The sequence below is a fragment of the Primulina tabacum genome, chromosome 1 (assembly GCF_025594145.1).
Source record: "Primulina tabacum isolate GXHZ01 chromosome 1, ASM2559414v2, whole genome shotgun sequence".
In the NCBI taxonomy this organism is placed as follows: domain Eukaryota; kingdom Viridiplantae; phylum Streptophyta; class Magnoliopsida; order Lamiales; family Gesneriaceae; genus Primulina; species Primulina tabacum.
Genome location: NC_134550.1, coordinates 11,533,650 through 11,552,608, shown reverse-complemented (window position 1 = coordinate 11,552,608; position 18,959 = coordinate 11,533,650). Strand labels below are relative to the sequence as shown.

The following is an 18,959-nucleotide window of genomic DNA, read 5'->3' as shown; positions in this document are numbered from 1 at the left end:
AATAGTTACGAATTATTAAAAAATAAATTTAATAAATTTCAATCCTATTTCAACACTTCCACAAAAAATAAATAATGGTATCTATTATAATCAAATGTTGTCTATAATATTTTATTATACTGATTAATTTTATGTATTGAATTTTAAGTATCGGTATCATGTGACAATATTTATCAAATATAGAATCATATATTCTTAATTATATTTTAAATAAATTAAAATTATTTAAAGCAACCATTTTTAATTTAATAATATTAGTAATATTTCAACAATTCCATAAGGAATAGAAAATATTTGGTGAACATTGATTGTAATTGAGAAATTGCCAAAATATTTGACCAAAGATTTAGTGAGATTGCCAAAATATTGTTCATGAATCTGCAATTGTACATGACCAAAGGTAATCCTCTCCTTCACTTCCTCCTACAATTCCTCCTACATATTTAAATTAGGTAAATAAATATGTTATATCATATATTACTCAATACAATTAATATCTCTGTCACTTCTTACCTTTATTACAATAAAAAATATATAATATTTATGGAAATATTGAAATATAATAAAAAAAATTTACTTTAAAAAAATTTTATTTTAATTAAAAACTATTCACACCATATCATTAAGGTACATTATTTTATATATCCTTTTTTCTTGAAATTCATCTCTTTTATTTATATATTTTAATTTAATTTTTCGACTCTCTTTTATTTATTTGAAACATAATAAATACGTGTATATGCAATTTTCTTTCTTAGTATACCAACATTGAATGATTGAATATTATGTGAGATACTCTTGATTGTTGAAACAAAAGTTCCAAAAATTTTATGGAAAGTAAAAATCTTTTATTAGATAAAAATAAAAATTTTAATTTATTCATAACTTTTGAGATTATATTATTTATTTATTTATTTTAATTTTTAATTTTTTTATTATAATACTAAATTTAGTATAATTATGAACGAAAAATATGAGTAGATGATATTTCTATTAGATATTGAATTGTGCAGGACTGATGGATAGAAATACTATCTTGAAAGACAATCTTACATATCGTAGGTTGGAATTTGATCGAGAAAAAAATAAAGAAGAAAATATCATTTGCACTCTTTGTTGATGTCAATCATCATGCAAACTATAATTTTTGGTGTAGCATTGTTATATGATGAAACTGCTTAAACTTTCATGTGGCTCTTTCATACATTTGCTAAAGCTATGAATGGAAAAACTCCTGCAACTATTCACACCGATCAAGATGCCAAAAGTTTAAGTGGAAAAATGGCCTGAAACATACCATCGTCTGTGAATTTGGCACATTTATCGAAGTGCAGCAACACATCTTAGTGTTGTTTTCTCGAACTTTAAAGAGTTTTCAAAAGATTTCAGTTCTTGCATATATAAATTTGAGGAAGAAAGGGATTTTTTGACAGCATTACCTGAAATGTTGAATAAATATGATCTTCAAAGTAATACATGGCTTGAAAGTATGTTTAAAATTAAGGAAGAATGGGCTCTTGTATATGGATGGCAAACGTTTTGTGCAATATATGACTATTACTCAGGGCAGCGAGAGTATGAATGGCGCTTTGAAAAATTGCGTAAATTATAAGAACGATTTGTTTCAATTTTTTCAATATTTTGTAGATTGATTGGTGATTGTCGCTATGAAGAGTTGAAAGCTTATTTGCGGACAAACAATAGTACACATGTATTTTTCTTTCCGGTCAAAATTCTAAAGCATGCAGTAAGTTTTTACATGCATGAAACCTTTCAATAATTTTAAAATGAGTTGAGCAAGGAGCATGATTCAAAGGTAGAAGTTGTTTCTGAATCTGAATCTATATCCCACTATAAGATCTCACCTTTTAGTAAACAATATCAACATACTCTTACATATGATTCCTCTTATGATAAGATTTCTTGTAGTTTGAATTTGATGGTTTATTGTGTTCTCATGTCCTCAAAGTATTCATTCACTTATAGAAATGTCATGAGAATTCTTGAGTTTTATATAAAGAAAAGGTTGACCAAAAACATCTTCACCACCTACTGATAAAAAAGAAAAATCTTTGGATGAGATGAACGAAGAAGGTAAAAATATAAATATCGAAATGTGATACAAAGAACTACATCGATTGCATAATCAACTCGTGACAGAAGAGACATATGAACGGGCAAGAATTAAACCAATTTTGGAGAGCGGTTGTAATGAAGTTGTAGTATAAGGATTTAAAATTAAACCAAATTCAAGAGCAAAATCTGCTTTGGAAAGAGCAAAAAGGAGGACGTCAATTATAACAAAGACAAGGCATCATTCGTAAATGATACTTATACCAATACTGAACATGTAATTAATTAAATAAATTTTTGTGGTAATGTTCATCAAATTAAATCACTTGCATTCATCTCGGCGTCACTTTCTTTGTTTTGAAATTATAGAGTTCTCAAATTCACTCTTCTAGTTGGAGTAGATTTGACACAATCATGTCACATGATTCATTCACTTATAAGTATTACTTTCGTAGATTATGATTTTCTCGCATATATATCTTATTATTAAATGTGTAAATGCAACGGCATAATTCTGGAGTTTTTTATTTGAACGACTGAAGGCAAAGAAAAACAGGGGTGTCAAAATCAGATACGACCCATCAACTTGACACAGTTCAACCCGAAAAAAATAAGATTTTGGTTTGGAGTTTTCGGGTTCGGGTCAGACCAGGTTGGACCCGATAGCTGACCCGAAAAAAATGATCGGGTTGGGTTGGGTTGGGTTCGGGTCAACCTGGGTTGATCTCGGTTTGGTTTACTTTAAGCTTTACTCTACTGTTTTTCTTCACCATTTAGTTCACTGGTTTTTTACGAAAGTTTACTGTACTTTATCGCTCGATATATTGTGCAACATAAATCACTTGCATTCATCTCGGTGTTACTTACTTTGTTTGGAAATTATAGAGTTCTCAAATTCACTCTTCTATTTGGGGTAGATTTGACACAATCATGTCACGTGATTCATTCACTAATAACTATTACCTTTTGTAGATTATGATTTTTCTCGCATATGTATATCTTATTAAATGTGTACATGCAACGACATAATTCCTGGAGTTTTTGGTTTGAACGTTTCATCAATTGAAGGCCAAGAAGAAGATGCTAGGAACCAAGATATAGATCACTACTCAGCCTGAAAAATAGAAGATATCTTGGTCTTGATGTCCTCTCCCTCGGGTCTCAACCTATTCGTATATATCTCTCGATTTAAAACACAAATAGATCAAAAGACCTCTTATTCACACGAAAATTAACATTTCGGAGTTAAGCTTTTTTTTTTTTTGAAGCATTTAGAAGATATATAATTTTCCATATTTACTTAAAATTCTTTCTAAAATATCACGAGAAATATATTTTAAGGTTCAACCTCTACTTTTTTATAAAAATCCATTAAGAGAAGGAGGGGGGGGTACTACTTGACAAATTGCTTTCTAGATGCTATCTATCCGTTCAGGATCCGGCAACAATAATTCTGACCAAACTCAAAAAACCATTCATTTCTTTTTGTTTTTTGATAAGAAAAATACCATTCATTTCAATATAGAGTAGGAAGGTCATATATTGTCATAGTAGAGATGAGCATAACGTGGAGTATGTAACATTCATAAGCAGGTGAATGGTTACCACGAAAAAGGAATTGCAGTTTTTCTTCTCTTTCGTCGAGCTTAAAATTTAAAATAAATCATCAATAACTTATGTTGCCTCACTGAGATTACTGCTGCCAACAAACAAACTTTCATTAAACCATTGTCCATGAAAGCTAAATACACCCATCTTAAGCCTATTCGGAGTCGAAACTATTAATCATCATCTGATGAATCTGTGGCTGATTGTCTCCCAAAGTCACCAGCAACATTTGTATCCTGAAAGCACAGAAAATGACTAGCCTTTTTAACATGGAAAATCGAGATAAATAACTTTCACAACCGATGAGCAGTTAATCGTCTATTCATATAACATAAATGACCGAGGATTCAGCCAATCACAGTTTTGTTCTTTATCTACTAAGGCAATCATGGATTTTATCTTTAGTCCTAAAAGGTTCCTCTACTCTTTTCAAGCAACCGATCAATTTGATATTTTTAAACATCAATAATTACTAGATCAACCCCCTTTTTGTCATGCTACTTTCTCCGACAAGCATAACATAACCTACACAACCATATTATTTATCATATGTCAAGTTTGAAAAACAAATTTACCATAAACCATATCACTATTAAAACGCTCTCAATGTTTTAACTTATTATTTGTGTAGGATATCCCGTACTAAACAACAATTCTCTCAATAACACTGCGCACATCAGATATTAACTAACTAGTCTTTCTGTCCGAAAATCTAAAAAAAGAACCAAAATTAAATTATCATGATGGGTAAATTATTAATTAATACTTTAAGGACCAAACCAGGTGCTTTTGAACCCCAAGGAATTCACGGTGTGATAAGACATAAGACCAAAGAAAAGATTACCTGCATCTTATCCCAATCTTTCAACCTGGGGTGCGTTAGCATGTAATCATCACGCAGAGGGGCCCAAGATGGAGCTTCTTCATCCATAGAACCACTGGGTGTACCAACCTGCAAGATTTCAAACCACAATAAAGTCCAATCAGGAACCAAAGGAATTGGGTGGCTCCCGGAAAAAAAATGTTTAATCACATGGTAAATGAGTTGATAACCAGAACCTTAGCAGCAGCCTGGGCAGATTGTGACGATGTCTTGCCCAACTCCGAAAAGAAGGCTTCTTTCCTCCGCTTCGTCATACTGACATATTTCCATGACGGTTATTGCAACAAAATCAGATAATGCAAGAAAAAGTATGATTTGAATTCTCACCGAATGCTAATTCATACTTTGGAAAAAAGTCCTTCGGTATTTCATTCTTCGCATAGATTGATAGTTATTTGCATTAAAATTACATGTAACAGATAGTGTTATATATCTGTTTTAAAATCAATAATGGATCGGCCTTTAGTCATTAGACATGAAAATCACAAACCAATGTTTGACTTCATTTCCAAGAGATTCTCATTTTCCCAAAATGAACCATGCCAGGCTGCGCCCAACACCTTGGACAACTTTGACAACCACGTTTTATTCGTTCTCAAAACAACACAATTATTATATTTTAATGCAATGAAACTATATTTTGAAATTCCAAAATGCCATAACAAACTATTAAAAATTCAAATAACCCAATGCACTCTCACATGATATGACATCATCAATAAAAAATTGTTTCTTTCAGGGAAAAAAACCCAAATATTCTTCAAAACCCGTAATTCATCTTCAAATAAAACAAACAGTACCTCTGGTACTGTTCAAGTTAGTCACACCAACCTCAGAATTTACCGTACACACTACAAACATAACTCTTAACACCTCAGATGCAGTTTGTTTCTCAAACCTGTCTCAAGTTCTAAACAAATTGAAATTCATGGGATGACATCATATTCCAAAACATATGATCCAATTTCAGTTCCATAATAAAGTAATTTAGCGTATAAACCTCTATTCCTCAATGGACATCAGCTACACATCATAATTCTCAGACTAACTATCAAGAAATCACATAATCTATTTGACCTAAAAGTCTTCAATATGATTCTACAATCAACATGGCTTTACTTTTTATATACAAAAAACCTACAGACTTGCGCATGCGTAAAGCAAGCACGCATTTGAATATGAAGAATTAATATATGTTGGAAAATAATGAAAAAAATTAAAATAAAAGATTTTTCTAATTGGATTCCATAATTCCAAGAAATATAATATATGTTGGAAAATAATGAAAAAAATAAAAATAAAAGATTTTTCTAATTGGATTCCATCATTCCAAGAAATATAAGTGGAACAAAGAAAGAAATACCATGAACAAAGAAAGAAATACCAAGAACCAAGTATATGGGAGATTGAATAGAAAGTTAACCGTAATCACATACTTTTCTCATCTTTTGTTCTCGAGGGATTTAAGCCTTTCTGAGCATTTTGCGCCTTGTTTACCTGTGTGAAGCACAAAACAGAGATACAAAATGCAGCAAATTGTGCTATGAACAAGGGCAAAAATTGAAGAAAATGGAAAGCATGAGCACTAGAAGGTAATGTACAAAGTTGGCTCGAAAACTTACAGCATTGAACAACTTGACAACTGTAACACCCAGCAGTACACATGGCAATGATAAGATCAAATCAGTCTCTTGACAAAAATAAATGAGCCCATTCAGTCGTTTTAAGCAACAAAACAATTTGTACCTCCTTTAGTAGCCACTCCCAACAGAAACTTTTCATGTGCATCCAAATAATTAGTAGGCTTCACATGTCCCTTCTCACCTTGCTTCTCATCAAAAGAATCGATAAACAACAAAACACTATCAATCAAAGAGCAAGTAGGAAAAAAACAAGGTACATCCTTAAACCAAGTCTAAATCAATAAAACCCAATACCAAACGCTTCTCTTTCTTTGCCTCCCCCTTTACTTTCCTTTCCGCTTCTTCAGCAAGTTTTTCACCTAAAAGCTTCTTATGAGCAGATAATACAGGGCCCTGCAAACAAAACACATTCAGAGTTCGTACTCTAATTCCTCTAGAGCTCTATTTTAATTAAAAGATTTTTCACTCTATAGTAGACGTCCAAGTCGTCGACGATCATTTAAAGAAATACACTTTCTTTTAACAAAACGAATGAATAAATCTCTAATATACTAGAAAATTCTTTACACTTACTGTGATACAAATATATATACCTCCCTCAACCTAAACACAGCCTTGAGCAGAAATAAAGTGTTCCAGAAATTCAGCTTACCAACACATTCGAATCCTCACCGCTCTTCTTAGCAAGAATTTTCTTAAATGCCAACTTAAAAGCTTTAATTCCCTCTGTAAATTTTGTTACACCAGGCTGGATTCCGCCCTCTTCGTCTTCTGAAACTTCATTCTCCTCCTCGACCCCTAAGTCATCGTATTCACCATCTTCGTCCGAATTATAATCTCTAGCCCTTTTTTGAAAGAACTTTCTGTCAATTTTGCTCATAGTCCATTCAGTTTCTTTCAACATGCTTTTAAGAAAATCTAACCACTGCAAACGCAAATCAAGGAATCATACATTGCTTTGGCAAAAATACTAGCTATTAAACCACCCTCTCAGCTCCAAATGCAGCTTGCATCTGAAACAAGTAATTGATGGAATGCTAGTAATAAGAGGCAAAAGAGCCAAATCAAGCCGAATGCTACTCTTATTTTCATCGAAGCTCAAAAAAAGATCAATTCTAGGTTCCAATCAGGCACTAAAGCTGGACCAATAAATGCCAACAACTCCAATAATCATTGTATTACCCATAATTCTCAATTATACGCACAAACTAATTCGATACAAAATTCATTTAAAAATCATAAATCAATCGTGAACATTTCATAAACATTTAAAAATAATCATGATACCATAAAAACAGCATTTAGGTCACTGCCATTACCCTTACTAATTTTTAGGTGTAAAAATATCGTTTTACCCCTGGACGTGACATTTTATGTTTTTGACTTTTTTCTTGATTTCTTGACTCTGACATGTCCCAAATAATGATTTAAGCTTACATGAATTTTTTCCATAATTTTATTTAGCTTAAATATTATACTTTTTCATTAATCTTTAATTAATTGTTTTGACGGTGTTTTAATCCCGAAAAATCCCAAACTTTAATATAAAATTCCTAAATTACATACTTAGACTTTTAATAATTATTTAAGCTTAAATATAATTTTTCATAATTTTATTAGGCTTAAATCTAGGCGTTTCCCGAATCGTTTATAAACTTAGACTGTACTTCCCGGTTTTGACTCGTATGGACTTGAAACTTCTCCAAACCTTACCAAACTCTAACCAAAGCTTCCTAACACATAACTAAGCCTTATTGAACTCAATTCAAGCCCACAAAATCCCTGGAACCCGCCACTACAGCTGCTGGTTTTTCTACATGGGTAATCGTCGCTAAAATTAGCGACGATATTAGTTACACCGTCGCTAATTAGCGACCGTCTAGAAAATCACCGGCGCTATAGAGCGACGGGTTATTAAAAAGCCGTCGCTACTTAGCGACGGTTATTAGGCATAATCCGTAGCTAATTTTTAAGTAAAACAAAAAAAAATTATTTCTTTAATTTAATAAATATTAAAAAAAAAAAAACTTTACCAACTTTTTAAGAATTTTAGCAAAATGCCTACCAGAGAGGAAATTGTATCTAAAAAAACTTTACCAACTTTTTAATCATAATCATAACTTACAAAATTTAACAAAAATTAAAACGAAAAAACTTACATACCAGAAAGGAACATGTATGGTAGACTTGGAAGGTGTGGAAAACTGGCCCGAAATGCGAGTATTTATAGAACATTGTGCGACAGTTTTGTGTAACCGTTGCTATCTGCGACGGTTTTAGTAAAACTATCGCAGATTTTATAATAGCGACGGTTTAAAAACTGTCGCCGATTTAAAATGGCGACAGTTTATAAACTGTCGCTAAGTCGACGATAGTTATCACTAATTTGAACATGGCGACGGTTTTAATACAACCGTCGCTAAATGCGACGGTTTTTGTTTAAGCTATCGCTATTTTTAACAACGGCTCACTAAAACTATTGTCATTTCTACGAAAAACAATGCTAATCCACAACGGTTCACGAAAACCGTTATCGTTTCTCCGGAAAAATACGTTAATCAACAACAGTTCACGAAAACCGTTGTCGTTTCCCCCAAAAAAAAACGCTAATCCACAACGGTTCAAGAAAACCGTTGTCGTTTCCCAAAAAAAAAACGCTAATCCACAACGGTTCATGAAAACCGTTGTCGTTTCTCCAAAAAAACACGCTAGGTTTTAGAAAACCGTCGTCTTTTGTCCCCAAAAACACGCTCAAAGATAACGGTTTATAAAACCATTGTCTTTGACCCCAAAAACACGCTAAAAGACAACGGTTTTTGGGGAACCGTTGTCTTTTAGCGTGTTTTTGAGGGTCAAAACCGTTGTCGTTTTCTGCTTTTTAACAACGGTTTTCACTAAAACCGTTGTTAAAAAGAAATAGACAACGGTTTTTTAAAAAAACCGTTGTCTTTTGAATGTGGTTGAATGCATATTTTGTTGTAGTGTATATCCTAGTCCTACTAGGACTCTAACTTATCTTGTTTCGGTTCCAACCCCTAACCGCTTAGTCCAGGACCTGGTCGACCCTCCTAGGACTTAGACAGACTCCTCAGCAAGCAGCTGGACCAGGCCCCACGTCCCAAAAGAGCCCAGCCTTGCAACCCATCCACCATAACCATGCGCAGCCCCATTTGCCCACGCGATCCCAGCCCCTTTTGGCCTATCATCGTGCTGCCTCCCTTGAACTCTCCTACAGCCCCTTAAGACCCCTGGACAATCCCTTAACAGCCTTATAACAGCCTCCCACGCCTGAAGCCAAAAAGACGCAGCCCTAGCCCCATAACATGCAATTTTCGTTCAACCTACTTCACCCTACTGTCCAACCCTTAAACTTCATCTATGGGTCCTTAAACCTTCTGGAAAACGTCCCTTGTGATGCCCCTACCATGGCAGCCCTTTATGCAAATTTATCACAAGTTTTGGATCACAAAAACATGCTTTAAACCCATGTATATGTGTAAAAACGAAAATAATAAAAGAGATACTTGTTTTTCATGCCAATCATCATTAAATATATATTAGGGTGTAATTGATGAGAAAAAGAAGAATTACGGCGAGCCTTTGCGTGACTTACGCACGAAAACCTTTGACGTCGAAGAACGGAGGAACACTTTGGCTTGCTCTTGCTAGCACCTTCGAAATTTTCTTCCTATCTTGCTAGTGTATGTGCCGTGAGTTTTAAGAGAGGGGTGGTGAGAGTTTCAGATTTTAAAAGTGTGTGTGAAACGTCCTGCCCTTTTTATTGCTTTAAAAGTACTAGAATTTTTTTTTTCTTTTTTATCCTCACTTAGCAACGGCCGAACCATAAAATATTTTGACATGATTTTAAAAATAATCATCCAACTGCTATTTAAAAATCCAAAGGAAATTATTTTAAAGCATAAAATCATCAAACATTTTACCAAACCTAAAAAGCAATAATTTGAAAAGAATAGCCCATACTAAACCTCTCAAAAATCTCTCAAACGCATAAATAAATAAACCTAAAAATCTTTAACTTAAATCATAAAGCACAATGCGGAAAATGTAGCGCTGGTCCTCGGGTTGTATGCGCCTTCAGCCCAGTCAAATCACTCATCAAGTCCTCCCTCAATACCACCTGCATCCATAACACCTAGTGAGTCTTAAGACTCAACACACCATAATCTTGATAACGAGTAATACGTAATACAGTCAACATATAACGGTGAAAAATACTTGTACTTAAAATATCGTTTTCATGAAGATGCATAATCATAAACATTTTCGTAAACATTTTCATGATGCATAAAACTTCAACATAAACATTTTCATAACATGCAAACATGAATTTCCTTTTCCTCAACATGACATGACATAAAATCTTAAACATAATCATGAACATTTCCTCTTTTTTCTTTTTCCTTTGTTGAATTCAGATCGTTAATTGTGACTTTTCTGACATGACATAACATGACGATGGATCCATCTACATAAAACCACAGTACTGGGCGGCGGGGACATCAGCGACACTCTCACCGGTCAACTGAGCCTTGGCCTAACATGATCGAATAGAAATACGATCGTCGGGGCTCCCTCTGGGGCCTTCTCCCATAAATGGGCTCCCTCTGGGCCTTCTCCCCTCACGATATTCCAATTCTTCCTCAAACCTCATAACCTCATATTCGCAATAATGGAAACACGATCGTCGGGCTCCCACGGGACCATAACCCTCACGACGTCGCCATTATCAATGAATTAGTCACAATCACTTCACTTCCTTCAACATTTTTCATTCACATCACTTTATAAAAATCATGCATAACATAACATTTTGTTTTCGAAACCAAGCATGCAACATGTCTTTTAAATGTCTTCCTTAAATCATAAAAATCAAATAGACATTTTAAAATCATAATTTAATCATAAAAATTTCATAAACATTTAAAAATAATCATAATATCATAAAAATAGTATTTAGGGCACTGCCATGACCTTTACTAATTTCCCGGTGTAAAAAGACTGTTTTACCCCTGGACCAAACATTTTACATTTTCGACTTTTTTCTAGATTTCATGACTCTAACATATCCCAAATAATTATTTAAGCTTACGTGAATTTTTCCATAATTTTATTTGGCTTAAATGTTAGACTTTTTTTTCAATTATCTTTAATTAATTGTTTTAAGCGGTGTTTAATCCCGAAAAATACCAAACTTTAATATAAAATTCCTAAATTCTAAATTTAGTCTTTTTATATTATTTTAGCCCTTATGGACCACGACTCGACCCCCGTGAGTCGTTTTCCAATTTTCTTCTTTTTAAAAACCCTATTTGACACCTAAACTTCGACCCCGTGCCAACTTCCGATTTTCACGAGTTACCCCCGAACCATGTTGGTCCAAAACTTGCCCAACATCTTGAATTAACTTAATGGACCCTAACTTCATCAAGGAAAAACGTGGACCCTCTACACACACCTATGCTGGCCGAGAATTTGGGTATGCATGGACTCTAAGATTTACGCATGCAGGGACCTAGCCGATGACTCTAGTTACAAACCAACCTGATGTGCACCCCCTAAGGACCCTAAGGACAAGACCTGACCCAGCCCAGACCCCCTGAACCGCGCGCCCAAGCTGGTGCGAAGTGCAGAACCCTGCACGCGATTTCCTGGATTCTCAGGTAGGAGTCCCTCATGCAAAGGACTCCTCGCCGCCTCTCAACTCGAGTCCTAGCATGGCTAGGACTCTTCCCTGATCTCCCCCACGCCCCTGGCTAGCCCCTGGACAAGAGCCGCACCAAGCCCGGCCGTGAGGACCCCTAACCGAACCCATGTTCTTCCCATGACAGCAACTTACGTTTTATTTGGTGCTCTTACATTTCCAGTGTGTATGGTGCGCTTACAGGACCCTAACTTGCGTGTAAACCCTTGTAAATCATGGCATAGATCATGGCAGTCCTTAAACAACATACAATCATGATTTAAGAATCAAAAACCTTGCTTAACATATCATGCTATGATCCAAAACGAAAATTTAGAAAAATGGCACTTGTTTTTCTTTCATGTTTTTCATGCATCCAATAATTTAAACATTAATATGATATGATGGATGAGAAAAGGGAGATTAGGGTGTGCCTTTGCGTAGTATACGCTCGAATAATCGTTGACGACGAAGAACGGGACGCCACAAAAGCTTGGCTTGATGCTAAACTATCGAAAAACCCTTCCAAAAAGGTGCAGCCGTGAGGTGGTGTTGTGTTTGGGAGAGTTTTCACAAATGAATCTAGGGTGGCCGATTGATTGAGTAGATAGTGTAGGGTTTTGTGATTTTTTTGCACTTTAAATACGAATCTAACCACTAAGTAGGCTTTAGGCCTAATAAGCCCCAAAATTCAAGCCCATTAGTTAAATTAGGATTTAATAAAATATTAACCAAAGTTTTGATTAATTAAATATGTGAATTTATTAGCCGGGTTGCCAAAAGTTCGTATTTTAATTGAAAACCAACACCGATAAAATTTTCGTCCGGGCGTATAAAATCACTTCAAAACCCTTTATTTTCAAAAATACTAAAAAGCATCGACCATCTTTTAAATAATTAAAAATAATTATTTAATAAAAATATTTTACGTTTTCTTCAGCCCTCGGTCCCCGTTCCTCGATCGTCACTTGAATATTCCTAAAAATACATTTTTTATGCATGATGATAAATAAATCTCATTTAGCATATAAACAAGTACGTCACATAATTAATTAGTAATTAAAATAAATTAACTTCTCATTTTTCGTATTTCCTAGATTTGCATGCAGTTGGATTACGTCGTCTTAATTTTGGACCTTACAATTCCTCCCCCCCTTAAATAAAATTTCGTCCTCGAAATTAGAACTTACCGAATAACTCTGTGTAGCGACTCTTCAAGTCCCTCTCGGTTTCCCAAGTAGCTTCCTCTTCCGAGTGATTCAGCCACTTGACCTTGACCATTGGAATGACTTTGTTTCGCAATCGTCTTTCTTGTCTAGCCAGAATCTGGACAGGTCTTTCCTCATAAGTCATATTTGGAGTTAGTTGAAGAGGTTCATAATTAAGCACATGTGACGGATTAGACATGTACTTCCGCAGCATCAAAATGTGGAACACATTGTGAACTCCAGAAAACGCGGGTGGCAATGCCACTCTATAAGCTAGTGTCCCAATCCTTCTCCAAAATCTCGAATAGGCCAATAAATCTAGGACTAAGCTTGCCCTTCTTGCCAAAACGCATAACACCCTTTATGGGTGCTATCTTCACAAACACGTGGTCGCCTACTACAAACTCCAAGTCCTTCGTCTTTTATCCGCATAACTCTTTTGTCGGCTTTGCGCAGTCTTCATTCTATCACGAATTTTGACTACCAGCTCAGCTGTCTCTTCAATCACATCTGGACCAATATCTCTTCTTTCCCCAACCTCGTCCCAATGAATAGGAGATCTACACTTCCTTCCATAGAGTGCCTCAAAAGGAGCCATTCCTATTGATGATTGATAGCTGTTATTGTAAGTGAACTCCACTAGAGGTAATTTTGGTTCCCAACTACCTTGGAAATCAATAACACATGCTCGCAGTAGATCTTCCAAAATCTGTATAACTCTTTCTGACTGACCATCGGTTTGAGGGTGGAACGCTGTACTGAACAATAACTTGGTCCCCATCGCTGCATGCAGACTTTTCCAAAAAGATGACGTGAATCTCGGATCTCTGTCAGAGACAATGGATACAGGAATCCCATGCAGCCGAACTATCTCTCGAATATACAAGTCGGCATACTGAACCATGGTGAATGTCGTCTTAATAGGTAGAAAATGCGCTGATTTCGTAAGACGATCTACTATCACCCAAATGGCATTCAATCCCTTAACAGTCTTAGGCAATCCCACAACAAAGTCCATGGTGATATTTTCCCATTTCCACTCGGGAATAGGGAGTGGCTTCAATTTTCCCGCTGGTCTCTGATGCTCTGCTTTGACTTGCTGACAAGTCAAACACTCGGATACATACCTCAAGATGTCTCTCTTCATGCCTGGCCACCAATATAACAACTGCAGATCTCTATACATTTTTGTGCTACCCGGATGAATGAAATATGGTGTGTCATGGGCTTCCTTCATAATAAGTTTTCTCAAGGAATCATCCCTAGGAACCCATAGACAGTCTCTATAACAGACCAAGCCATCCACTATTGAATATAAATTCCGGCGCTTGGCTTCATCTCTAGCTATCCACTTTTGCAACTGCTCATCAGTAGACTGCCCATCACGAATTCTGTCTCTCAAAGTCGACTGTACTGATAATGTGGCAAGATTAGGGGCCTTGCCCCTGGCATATACTGTAAGCTCAAACCGCTGTATCTGGGACTGCAACGGTCTTTGGAGCGATAACTGAGTGATAACTGCTGTTTTTCTACTCAATGCGTCTGCCACTACATTAGCTTTCCCCGGATGGTAGCTAATGTCACAATCATAGTCCTTTACCAATTCGAGCCATCTGCGCTGTCTCATATTCAACTCCTTTTGGGTGAAGAAGTATTTCAAACTTTTATGATCGGTGAATATCTTGCACTTCTCCCCATAAAGGTAGTGTCTCCAAATTTTCAGTGCGAAGACTACTGCTGCAAGCTCAAGATCATGAGTAGGGTAGTTCTTTTCATGAATGTTCAACTGTCTTGACGCATAGGCAATAACTCGGTCGTTTTGCATAAGAACTGCGCCCAAACCAAGCTTAGAAGCAGTCGGTATAAAGAACATACTCCCCTTGCCCCGATGGCATAGATAACACTGGTACGGATATCAAGGCTTGCTTCAACTTGTCAAAACTGTCTTGACACTCGGATCCCCAAATAAACTTAGCATTTTTCTTCGTCAAAGATGTCAAAGGCACTGCAATAGATGAGAACCCCTTGATGAATTTGCGGTAATAGCCAGCTAGTCCCAAGAAACTGCGAATCTCGGTGACACTCTTCGGTACTGGCCACTCTTTTACTGCCTCAACTTTACTCGGATCAACTTCTACGCCATCACTAGAAATGATGTGGCCTAAGAACGCCACTCTATCAAGCCAAAACTCGCACTTGCTGAACTTTGCATATAGCTTTCTGTCTTGTAATACCTGCAGTGCGATCCTCAAATGACGGCTATGCTACTCTCTGTTCTTGGAATAGATCAATATGTCATCAATGAAGACAATAATAAACTGATCCAGATATGGCTGAAATACGCGATTCATGAGATCCATGAAGATCGCTGGCGCATTGGTCAACCCGAATGGCATGACCATAAACTCATAGTGCCCATATCTCGTGCGAAACGCTGTCTTGTGAACGTCAGACTCTTTGACTTTCAACTGGTGGTATCCAGATCGCAGATCAATCTTAGAAAATATCGATGCTCCTTGCAACTGATCAAATAAATCTTCAATTCTTGGCAGTGGATACTTATTTTTGATAGTGACCCGATTAAGCTCCCGATAGTCGATACAAAGACGCATGCTACCATCTTTCTTTTTCACAAACAAAACCGGTGCGCCCCACGAAGAGTAACCAGGGCGAATAAAACCCTTGTCTAGCAGTTCTTGGATTTGATCTTTTAGTTCTTTCATTTCAGCAGGTGCTAGACGATAAGGTGCTTTAGATATAGGAACAGTGCCCGGCATAAGATCAATAGAGAATTCCACTTCACGATCGGGCGGAATGCTAGAAACGTCTTCGGGAAAGACGCTAGGAAAATCTCTCACAACATCAATATCCTCTAACTTCTGGCTGATGGATTCATGTGTAGTAGTGACACATGCTAGATACGCCTGGCATCCATGCTTAATAAGCTTCCTCGCACATAGACAAGAGATAATGTGCGGCATTTGCTTGTTTCTCGTCGCCTCGAAAACAAAAGATTTACCACTGGGTGGCCTGATAGATACTGATCGATGACGGAAATCAATCGAATCTCCATTCGCTGATAGCCAATCCATCCCAAGTATAATATCGAATTCGGGCATAGGAAGCACAATAAGATCTGCCCGAACAACATCTCTGAATAAACGAAGCTCCAGATTCTTAACAATCTTAGATGTGAGCATCTGATCACCGGAAGGAATCGAAACTTTGAAATCCAAACCCATGTCTTGAGGAGTAATTTTCAGTCTTTTTATGAAGGTTTCAGATATGAAAGAGTGTGTAGCTCCTGAATCTAGCAATGCATAGGTAGCTACACCTAAAATGATGATCCTTCCCTGCGATGAAAATTGTCTTATATATCTTTTCGCGTTGAATCTTAAGGATTTACTATCATTAATTTCCAAAGTTATAAGAAGGTTTCGTGTTGAACTTAAACGTTTCTAGGAAAAATTGCACTTTAGTCCCTCAACTTGAAATTTGCAAAATTGACCCCAAAATTTTTGAATTATTGCAATTAAGTCGTTATATTATTCGAAGTTCTGATTTAGCTCTTCCTGTTTCGAGAATTACATCTTGATCCTTAAGATTTCAGAAATTGCACTTAGGTCCCTTATTTTCGAATTGTTGCATTATAGTCCCTTTAATTTTCGAAAAATTGCATTTTAGACCTTAAAATTTCGAAATTTGCACAATTATCCCCCAATAATTCGAAATCCCTCTTGATTATGATTTTCTTTAATTTTGGCCCTAAAACCTTTTGCTTGGAATCAATTTATCCTTCACATAGAATAAGGCACAAAATTCAAATCATTTCTATGGCTTCTAACATCAACACTTAAGTCCCACTAAGTAGAACATGCAACCTAATTTATTCTAGGTTGAATCTTGGTCCCAGATCCATAATATTAACCAATTTAACATTTCATGCAGCAATATAAAAATGTTAAATAACTAGGTTACCCGTGATGAGTGTAGTGTCTGCCTCTCCCTCAGCATCCTCGGCATTCATAACATAAGCTCGGGCTGTAGTAGCTGCTTTCCTCTTTGGGCAGTCATTGGCTTTGTGTCCATCCTCCTTGATGTAGAAACATTTAAACGATCCCCATTCACACTTGCCAAGATGTGGGCGGTTGCACTGTTTGCATAGTTGCCTCTCAGCAGGCTTTGGTGTTCCAGGATTTTGTGGCTTTGGTGGCGCTGGCTTCTTGACTTGACCTTGGGGCTTTTGAGGCCCTTGAGGTCTAGGAGGACCCGTATTTGGTTTCTTATTCGGCTGATTGTTATTCTGATAGTGCTGCCTCTTGCGCTGAATCTCAAACTCAATGTCCCTCAAGGACTGCTCAGCCTGATATGCATAAGTAACTGCCATAGCATAATTCTCCGGACGCATCATCATAACTTTATCCCGAATGGTAGGTCGTAGACCATCCATAAAGTTTCTGAGCTTTTCTTCAGCATCCCTGGCAATAAGAGGTACAAAGTGGCAACCCCTATCAAACTTCTTCACAAATTCAACAACAGTGGCATCTCCCTGGCGAAGAGCCATGAATTTCCTCTTTATTCGGCTCCTTGCATCTGGGGTGAAATATCTCGCATAGAACTTCGTCTTGAACTGTGCCCAAGTGAGTGTGGCAAGGTCGACACCGTGCTCGGCTCCTTCCCACCATAAGGAAGCGTCGTCTCTAAACAGATAAGTGGTACATCTCACCCGGTCCGCATCCCCCATATCAAGATAGCGAAAATGTACCTCAAGTGAACGAATCCAACCCTCTGCATCAAAAGGATCGGTAGTGCCAGAAAATTCCTTCGGCCCTAGCCTCCGGAACTGCTCATAAACATCCTGATGTGGCCTAGTCGCCTGCTGCTGCTGCATCTGCTGTAACTGCTGTTGTAACTGTTGCTGCTGTAACTGCTGCTGCTGTGCTTGCTGCTCGAAGGGACGAGCCATCCCCTCAAGTGCACGTGTAGCAGCATCCCGTGGTGGTGGCGGTGGAGGTCCATTCCCTTGACTATTTCCTCGACGGTTAACACTGTTCTCGGCTTGATTCTCATGAACGGGTGCACGTCTAGGAGGCATTATATCTGAATGTTTTCCAAATTCTAACGTAACCAACATGCATTTAAATCTAAGTTCTCTAATCATGTAACACATCCTGACTTAATTAGCATTTTAAGCATGCAAGGCAATACTACCCAAAAAGCTAATAAACATGTATCATAAACATAATATCCATAATGTCATGCAGGTTAAATCATATAGAATCACATAAAGCAAGTAAAACTTACAACTTGAGGCTTGACGACTGATCTTCCCGGCGCTGATGGTGGCGCAACCCTTTACAGGACCTTTGCTCTGATACCAACTGAAACGTCCTGCCCTTTTTATTGCTTTAAAAGTACTAGAAATTTTTTTTCTTTTTTATCCTCACTTAGCAACGGCCGAACCAGAAAATATTTTGACATCATTTTAAAAATAACCATCCAACTGCTATTTAAAAATCCAAAGGAAAATATTTTAAAGCATAAAATCGTCAAACATTTTACCAAACCTAAAAAGCAATAATTTGAAAAGAATAGCCCATACTAAACCTCTCAAAAATCTCTCAAATGCATAAATAAATAAACCTAAAAATCTTTAACTTAAATCATAAAGCATAATGCGGAAAATGTAGCGCTGGTCCTCGGGTTGTGTGCACCTTCAACCCAGTCAAATCACTCATCAAGTCCTCCCTCAATACCACCTGCATCCATCACACCTAGTGAGTCTAAAGACTCGACACACCATAATCTTGATAACGAGTAATACGTAATACAGTCAACATATA

At 36.6% G+C, this 18,959-nt stretch overlaps 1 protein-coding gene and 1 pseudogene across 1 annotated transcript; both read right to left on the bottom strand.

Moving 5' to 3' along the window:
- Window positions 1–3,654: 3,654 nt before the first annotated feature.
- Window positions 3,655–8,392, bottom strand: LOC142541450 (uncharacterized). The gene is made up of 8 exons (XM_075647989.1): window positions 8,371–8,392; window positions 6,860–7,132; window positions 6,502–6,600; window positions 6,311–6,392; window positions 6,187–6,206; window positions 4,741–6,061; window positions 4,526–4,633; window positions 3,655–3,917 (listed from the first exon to the last, which is right to left on the bottom strand). The coding sequence occupies exons 2-6, from the start codon at window positions 7,109–7,111 to the stop codon at window positions 5,993–5,995; spliced, it is 522 nt and encodes a 173-aa protein (XP_075504104.1). The 5' UTR covers window positions 7,112–7,132; window positions 8,371–8,392; the 3' UTR covers window positions 3,655–3,917; window positions 4,526–4,633; window positions 4,741–5,992.
- Window positions 8,393–9,282: 890 nt separating this feature from the next.
- LOC142504901 (uncharacterized) lies at window positions 9,283–18,211 on the bottom strand (annotated as a pseudogene).
- Window positions 18,212–18,959: the final 748 nt, after the last annotated feature.

Coding starts and splice junctions, on each gene's coding strand:
- LOC142541450 (XM_075647989.1), bottom strand. CDS start 7,111: ATGTTGAAAGAAACTGAATGGACTATGAGCAAAATTGACAGAAAGTTC. Junction 6,601..6,859: donor GTGAGGATTCGAATGTGTTG/GTAAGCTGAATT, acceptor TTTTGTTTGCAG/GGCCCTGTATTATCTGCTCA. Junction 6,062..6,186: donor TTGTCAAGTTGTTCAATGCT/GTAAGTTTTCGA, acceptor TGCTTCACACAG/GTAAACAAGGCGCAAAATGC.